This window comes from Loxodonta africana, chromosome 3 (assembly GCF_030014295.1).
Source record: "Loxodonta africana isolate mLoxAfr1 chromosome 3, mLoxAfr1.hap2, whole genome shotgun sequence".
Classification (NCBI taxonomy): domain Eukaryota; kingdom Metazoa; phylum Chordata; class Mammalia; order Proboscidea; family Elephantidae; genus Loxodonta; species Loxodonta africana.
This window is the reverse complement of record NC_087344.1, coordinates 180,789,425-180,798,123: the sequence shown is the minus strand read 5'-3', so window position 1 is coordinate 180,798,123 and position 8,699 is coordinate 180,789,425. Positions and strand designations below refer to the sequence as shown.

The window sequence follows — 8,699 nt, the reverse complement described above, 5'->3', positions numbered from 1 at the left end:
TTTTACTTGATTTTATTACGTAAATCATACAAATCAAAGGATATCCAGATGTAATAAGAAAAACGTGATAATCATTTCCCCTCCCCTTATTTACTACCTCTGCTCCTTTGATATAAGACAACTTTTTTCTCTAGGCTTATACATGAACTTTCATGCATATGGATTTTTTGTTTTCATTTAATGTGTGGCTATTGCTTGAAGTCAATGAAAGAGATAAAACTTGTCTTTTTGACAACTGCATAATACCCATTTCCATCGAACGGACTCATAGCAACCCCATAGGGTTTCCAAGGCTGTCTACGCGGAAGCAAACTGCCACTTCTTTCTCTCACAGAACCGCTGGTGGCTTCAAACGGCGGACCTGTCGCTTAGTCGATTGCCTTAACCTGTACGCCACCAGAGCTTCTATTTCTGTGGGATAAATTCCCCAAAACCGTTATCTCTGAGTGAAAAGATTTGCACATTTTTCATTTTAATGGAATCTTTTGTCAAATTACTTTTCAAAAGGTTGTAACAATTTATACTTCTACTAACAAATTTTTGAAAGTACCTGTTTCCCCCCACTCTCATTAGAACTGAATGTTAACTCTCTACTTAATTTTTTTAAATTGTGCTTTACAAATCAAGTGAGTCTCTCATACAAAAACATACACACGTTGCTGTGTACTCCTAGCTGTTCTCCCGCTAATGAGACAGTGCACTCTTCCTCTCCACCCTGTATTCCCAGTGTCCATTCAACCAGCTCCTGTGCCCCTCTGCCTTCTCACCTCCCCTCCAGACAAGAGCTGCCCACTTAGCCTCATATGTCTACTTGAGCCAAGAAGCTCACTCCTCACCAGTATCATTTTCTGGCTTACAGTCCAGTCCAATCCCAGTCTGAAGAGTTGGCTTCAGGAATGGTTCCAGTCTTGGGCTAACAAAAGGTCTGGGGACCATGGCCTCTGGGGTCCCTCTAGTCTCAGTCAGACCGTTAACTCAGGTCTTTTTATGAGAAATTGAAGTCTGTATCCCACTTTTCTTCTGCTCCAGCATGGATTCTCTGTTGTGTTCCCTGTCAGGGCAGTTATCTGTCATAGCTGGGCACCATCTAGTTCTTCTGATCTCAGGCTGATGGAGTCTCTGGTTTATGTGGCCCTTTTTATCTCTTGGGTTCTTATTTACCTTGCATCTTTGGTATTCTTTATTCTCCTTTGCTCCAGGTGGGTTGAGACCCATTGATGCATCTTACATGGCTGCTTGCCAGCATTTAAGACCCCAGACGCCACTTACCAAAGTGGGATGCAGAGTGTTTTCTTAATACATTTTGTTCTGCCACCTGACCTAGATGTCCTCTGAAACCATGGTCCCCAGATCCCTGTCCCTGCTACTCTGGCCTTTGAAGTGTTCTGTTGTATTCAGGAAACTTCTTTGCTTTCGGTTTAGTTCAGTTGTGCTGACCTCTCCTGTGTGTTGTCTTTTCCTTCACCTAAAATAGGTCTTGTCTGCTATCTAATTTGTCTACTTAATTTTTAAGAACTTGATGTGTGTAAAATAATATTTGTATCAGGATAGGCTAGGTTATATTGTGGAATTCAGCTCATGGTAGCCACTCAGGGACCCAGGCTGATGTGTAGCTAAGCCAAAGAGAGAGAGTTACCAACGGCCTCACATGGCAATTAAAGTAACTTAGATCACTTTCATTTACAACTCATTGGCTCCAACTAGTCATAAGGCCCCAGCCAGTCACAAGAGACAATGAATGCAATGCCATTCCTCTTCAAGTTGCCATTCCTGGTATAGTAGATCATATGATTGTCTGATTCAAAATGGCCAATACCAGTTCATTTCAGCTCACTAATGCCTAGGATATCGATGTTTATGTGTTCCATTTCATTTTTGATGTTTTCCAGTTTTCCTAGATTCATAATTCGTGCATTCCATCTTCAAATTATTAATAGATGTTTGCAGCTGTTCTTCTCATTTTGAGTCATGCCACATTAGCAAATGAAGGTCCCAAAAGCTTGACTCCATCTACATCATCAGGATCCACTCTACTTTGAGGATGCAGCTCTTCCCAAATTGTCTTTTGAGTGCTTTCCAACCTGGAGGGTTCGTCTTCCGGCACTATATCAGACAATATTCTGCTGCTATTCATGAGGTTTTCATTGGCTAATTGTTTTCAGAGGTAGACCACTGGGTCCTTTTTCCTAGTCTGTCCTAGTCTGGAAGTTCAGCTGAATCCTGTCCACCATGGGTGACCCTGCTGGTATTTGAATACTGGTGGCATAGCTTCCAGCATCACAGCAACATGCAAGCCCCCACAGGACGACAAACTGGGAATTCCAGAACACTTAGTTTTGCTTATAAGGAACCTGTGGACAGATCAAGAGGCAGTCGTTCGAACAGAACAAGGTGATACTGTGTGGTTTAAAGTCAGGAAAGTTGTGCGTCAGGGTCGTATCTTTTCACCATACCTATTCAATCTGTATGCTGAGCAAATAATCTGGAGAAAGATGATTAACAACCTGTGTTATGCAGATGACACAACCTTGCTTGCTAAAAGTGAAGAGGACTTGAAGCACTTACTGATGAAGATGGAAGACCCCAGCCTTCAGCATGGATTATGCCTCAACATTAAGAAAACAAAACCCCCTACAACTTGACCAATAAGCAACATCATGATAAACAAAGAAAATGCTGAAGTTGTCAAGGACTTCATTTTACTTGGATCCACAATCAACATTCAACATTCATGGAATCACAATCAACATTCATGGAAGCAGCAGTCAAGAAATCAAAAGACGCATTATTGCACTGGAAAAATCTGCTGCAAAAGACCTCTTTAGAGTGTTGAAAAGCAAAGATGTCACACTGAAGACTAAGGTGCGCCTGAGTTAAGCCATGGTGTTTTCAATTGCCCCAAATGCATGCGAAAGCTGAACAATGAATAAGGAAGAGCAAAGAAGAACTGACGCCTTTGAATTGTGGTGTTGGTGAAGAATGCTGAATATACCATGGCCTGGGAAAAGAATGACCAAATCTATCTCGGAAGAAGTACAACCAGAATTCTCCTTAGAAGCAAGGATGGCGAGGCTACATCTCATGTACTTTGGACATGTTACCAGGAGGGATAAGTCCCTGGAGAAGGACATCATGCTTGGTAAAGTAGGGGGCCAGGGAAAAAGAGAAAGACCCTCAACAAGATGGACTGACACAGCAGCTGCAACAATGGGCTCAAGCATAACAATGATTGTGAAGATGGCGCAGGTCCAGGCAGTGTTTTGTTCTGTGGGTCGCTACAGGTCGGAAGTGACTCAACAGTACCTAAGAACAACAACAACCACAAGAGTGCCAGGAACGGCAGGCCTACGTAATTGCTGGAATGTGAGAGGACTGGGTATAGCTGATAAAGTGTGTTACAATGTAGAACATTTTCTTTATAAATTGTTATGCCAATTGAGCTAGATGTCCCCTGAGATCATGGTCTCTAGCCCTCAGCCCAGTAATTTGCTCCCTCTGGGAGTTTGGATGTGTCTATGAAGCTCCTATGACCTCACCTTGATCAAGTTGTGCTGACTTTCCCAGTATTGTGTACTGTCTTACTCTTCGCCAAAGTTATCACTTACCTGTTGTCTAGTTAGTGTTTTTCCCTTCCCACCCCTACCCTCCCTCGTAACCATCAAAGATTGTTTCTTTCTATGTGTAAACCTTTTCATAGATTTTTATAGTAGTGGTCTCATACAGTATTTGTCCTTTTGTGATTGACTTATTTCGCTCAGCATATGCCTTCCAGATTCCTCCGTGTTGTGAGATGTTTCAGAATCATCATTGTTCTTTATTGTTGCATAGTATTCCATTGTGTGTATGTACCATAGTTTGTTTATCCATTCATCTGTTGATGAACACTTAGGTTGTTTCCATCTTTTTGCTATTGTAAATAATGCTGCAGTGAATATGGGTGTGCACATGTCTCTTCATTTGATGGTTCTTATTTCTCTAGGGTATATTCCTAAAAGTGGGATTGCTGGATTGTATAGTATTTCTATGTCTAGTTTTTTAAGGAAGTGCCATATTATTTTCCAAAATGGTAGTACCATTTGGCATTCCCACCAGAAGTGCATAAGAGTTCCAATCTCCCCACAGCCTCTCCAACATTAGTTATTTTCTGGTTTGTGCCAGTAGTGTCCGGGTGAGATGGTATCTTGTTCTAGTTTTGATTTGCATAAGGTCTGAGAATTTATGTATCATTTTTCCAGGTGATGCGTATGCTACTGGTCCTGGGACTAGAGTTTAAGAATCATTGTCTTAAATTGCCCCTCACCCCTTACAGAATTAACTCCTGCCCTGTGCTTCTATCGCCTTGGTTTATTCCGCATGTGAGTTATCTGTGTACATCTTTGCTTCCTCTGCTGGCTTGTGATCAACTAAAAGCTGAGATACTGTCTTAATCATCTTTGTCCCCCCAGCACCTGATATACTATCCCCACACTTGTGGTGCTCTGTAATGTATGATGAGAGAAGGGAAGTCTTTGCTTTGGTCTGGTTGAAATTTATCTCCATTAGTTAGATTCTTTCAGTTTTCCAGAGTGTATTGTGCAGGGTGAGGGGAGGGAATGGAGAATGTTGGAGAGCAACAGAAGCTATTTCGAGAATCACATTCCAGTCTGATTTCTTCATTACACTGAGAAGGTTGAAGTGGTTGGTCTTAGAGAAATCAGCAGAGGAATTCAGGAAGTATCTTCTAAGGCCTTATTGCTTAATGTGTAATCAGGGAGCTTGTTAGAAATTCTGAATCTCCAGCCACACTCAAGAATAACTGAATCACATCTCAACCTTATTAGAATGGCAATGATCAAAAAAAAAAAAAAAGAAAAATCCCTGAAAATATTAGGTGATGGCAAGGTTGTAGAAAAACAGGAACCCTCATCTATTGCTGGTAGGAATGTAAAATGGTGCAGCCACTGTGGAAAACAGAGTTTTGGTTCCTCAAACAGTTGAACATAGAACTACCGTACCCAAACCCAACCCAGTGCCGTCGAGTCGATTCCGACTCATAGCGACCCTATAGGACAGAGTAAAACTGCCCCATAGAGTTTCCAAGGAGCGCCTGGAGGATTCAAACTGCCGACCCTTTGGTTAGCAGCTGTAGCACTACCATCCAGCAATTCCAGTCTTAGGTATGTACTCAAAAGACCTGAAAGCAGTGACAACTAACAGACACAGGCACACCAGTGTTCATTGCAGCACTACCACAATAGCCAGAAAGTAGAAACAACCAAAATGTCCAACATTTCAGCTTATAAATGGATAAACAAAATGTGATATATATATACACACACACACAATGGAATATTACTCAGCCATAAAGAGGAATGAAGTCCTGATGTATGCTACAATGTGGATGAAACTAGAAAACATGCTGAGCAAAATAAGTCACTCACAAAAGGACAAATAGTGTATGGTCTCACTTGTATGAAATAAACAAATATATAAAACAAAACAAAAAAACCCAAATCCATTGCAGTTGAGTCAATTCTGACTTATAGCAGCCCCACAGGACAGAGTAGAACTGCCCTGCAGGGTTTTCAAGGCTGCAAATCTTAAGGGAAGCAAACTGCCCTTCTTTCTCCCGTGGAGCAGCTGGTGGGTTCGAACTGCCAGTCTTTTGGTTAGCAGCCAAGTGCTTAACCACTGTACGCCCAGGGCTCCTTAAGCAAGTATACATTGAAAAAAAAAACAAACCAAACCTGTTGCTGTCGAATCAGTTCTGACTCATAGCAGCCCTATAGGTCAGAGTAGAACTGCCCCATAGGGTTTCCAGTGAGCACTTGGTGGATTTGAACTGACGACCTTTTGGTTAGCAGCCCATAGCTCTTAACCACTATGCCACCAGGGTTTCCAAGCAAGTATGTAAAAACCAAAAATTATTAGTGGTTACCAGGGGTAGGAAGGACGAAGAAAGAGGGAGCTTTTGCTTAGGGTGCGTTGAATGTGTGTTAATGGTGGTGGGATAATTTGGAAAAAGATTGCAAGAATAGTTGTACAATTTGAAGAATGTAATCAATGTCACTGAGTTGTACATGTTGAAATCGTTGAATTGCTGTATGTTTTGTTGTAAATATGTTCACCACGATAAAAAAAAAAAAGAATATCTGAATCAGAATTTACATTTTATTAAGACCTCCTAGTAAGTTGTTTGTACACTAAAATTTGAGAAGTATTGTGGGAAAGGCAAGTTTGAGCAGCACAGACTTTTACTGGGCAAGGCCTCAATAATTAGGGAGCCAAGCTCTGGCTTTCTGCTTTAAGGCCTGAAGACTAACTCTTGTCAGAGGTGATCAAGCCCGGACATAAATGAGTCACATTGCTAAAACTTGCAAATTACTCAGGTAGACAGTTTATTGCCAACTTATTAACATAATTGATCAATTATATACCAATGATAAATGGTACACAAACTGGAATACTCATGTTGGTATGCTTGGCACGTTTTCTCCCTGTAATCCACTGTGATACATGGCTTTCCAACCACATGCTTCTTAATAATTCACCATGAGAAATCATATAGCACAGGGACCAAAACCGTGGCATGCCAAATGATCAGTGCATCCTTTCTCTGCAGACAGATTTATAGGAAATTAGATCATAATCTGAAGGTTGTTAGTGATCTGAAAATCAGAACAAAAGAATTTATCAGGGATTGAAAATTCAAGGCTTGCAGGCATCTGGAAAGTCATGGAAGAAAGTGGGGCAGGTGAGGACTGTCGTCATCTGGGACATTCGTGTCTTACCTATGTGGAGCAGTTGCTACTTGCCTTCAGCTAGTTTTTGTCCCATGCAATATGGTATTGCCAGATGTTCCAATTTTTTTCTTTTTTTATGTACTCCTAGTTGCTCTCTCCTAATGACGCAGCACACTCCTTCTCTCCACCCTCTATTCCCGTGTCCATTCAGCCAGCTTCTGTCCACCTCTGCCTTCTCATCTCCCGTCTAGATAGGAGCTGCCCACATAGTCTCATGTGTCTGCTTGAGTATGACCTTGTTTTTTTTTTCCTAATTAATTTTTATTGTGCTTTAAGTGAAAGTTCAGAAATCAGGTCAGTCTCTGGTACAAAAATTTACATACACCTTGCTACACACTCCTAATTGTTCCCCCTCGAATGAGATAGCACAGTTCTTCCCTCTCTTTCCTCATGTCCATTTGGGAAGCTTCCGACCCCCTTTGCCCTCTTATCTCTCCTCCAGACAGGAGATGCCAACATAATAGTCTCATGTGTCTACTTGATCCAAGAAGCTCGTTCTTCACCAGTATCATTTTCCATCCCATATTCCATTCCAATCCCTGTCTGAAGAGTTGGCTTTGGGAATAGTTCCTGTCCTGGGCTAACAGAAGGTCTGGGGACCATGGCCTCCAGGGTCCTTGGGATGGCCTTGTTTTGACCAATACATTCAGCTTGTCCCTGTCCCACTTTGATAACCATTTCCTTGAACAGGAACAATACAAACTGGCTTGTTTCATCTTCTGTTATTCTCAATTCACCCTCATGTGACCAATGTGGAAAGTAAGAGAGAGAAGTTTTAGAAATGCTAAAAACCTGCTGCCATTGAATGAATTTGAACTTAGCAACCCTACAGGACAGAGTAGAACTGTTCTGAAGGTATCCAAGGCTGGAAATCTTTATGGAAGGATACTGCCATATCTCCACCACCACCGCCCCCCCCACCCCGCAAAGCGGCTGGTGGTTTCGAACCATTGACCTTTCAGTTAGCAACAAAGTGCTTAACCACTGTACTACCAGGGCTCCTTGGTTCAGAAATAGGAAGGTGAAATAATCTAAAGCCTGGATCGTACACATCTGTAAAACAGATTTTAAATCTCTTCTGAGGAGGAGTCTACCGGGTGTTTGTCATACTTCAGTTCAGAGATGGTCCTGTAGATGTGGAGTTTGCCTCATAGGGATTCTTCACCAACTTGGCACATCGAAAAATCATCACTATTAGGAACAGAAATAGAAGAACAACAAAGGCAATAGCAAAGCCTTTGTCCACGTCAACAGTGCTGGGCAGACTCGAATCCTCCATGGGGACCTGCACGTCTTTATCCTTTTCCAGCCGTAGCTACCTCCTCAGGTACATCTTCGTATTTGTCATATTTCTAGATAAAAGAGGACAAAACAAGTTTATTGGTTTGTGTGTGTGTGTGTGTGTGTATGTTTTCCTGATAACACTGTGTAGAAACCGAAGAGGGACCAAGAGTTGAAAAAAATCAGCAAGACATTTAAAAGCACTTATGAAACTGGGAAAGTCCATACAGGTGGCTGACAAAATACACACACATCAAAAAAGTATAAAATACCTGGAGAATTCTTCTAAGGCGATACATGAGTAATCCAGAAATCAACTGGGGCTTCCTTGCCCTGTAAGATCCAGGTAAAATTGCCTTGAACATCCCAGTTCTATTCAAGTTCAAATCCTTCTCAAAGATTTCTTCAAATTCCAAGAGTACTTAAACTACAACTAATTTGATATGCAGTTTCAACTCACTGGATAGAAACATAAAATTAGTTTATTTTTTTTAATCCCTAATTTAAACTATATTCTGTCTTTCCTGTCTTCTGTCATCAAGGTGGATGACCATCAGGTATGTCCTCTAAGATGTCCCTTTCAGTTATTAAAACAGTCCATCTCAGTTATAAATTTCTAATCTTAAAGAGGATTTG

The 8,699-nt window shown here is 41.4% G+C and overlaps 1 protein-coding gene across 1 annotated transcript; it reads right to left on the bottom strand.

Annotated features, from left to right (window-relative positions):
- Nucleotides 1–6,268: 6,268 nt before the first annotated feature.
- Nucleotides 6,269–8,061, bottom strand: CTXND2 (cortexin domain containing 2). The gene has a single exon (XM_064283167.1). The coding sequence runs from the start codon at nt 8,059–8,061 to the stop codon at nt 7,894–7,896; it is 168 nt and encodes a 55-aa protein (XP_064139237.1). The 3' UTR covers nt 6,269–7,893.
- Nucleotides 8,062–8,699: the final 638 nt, after the last annotated feature.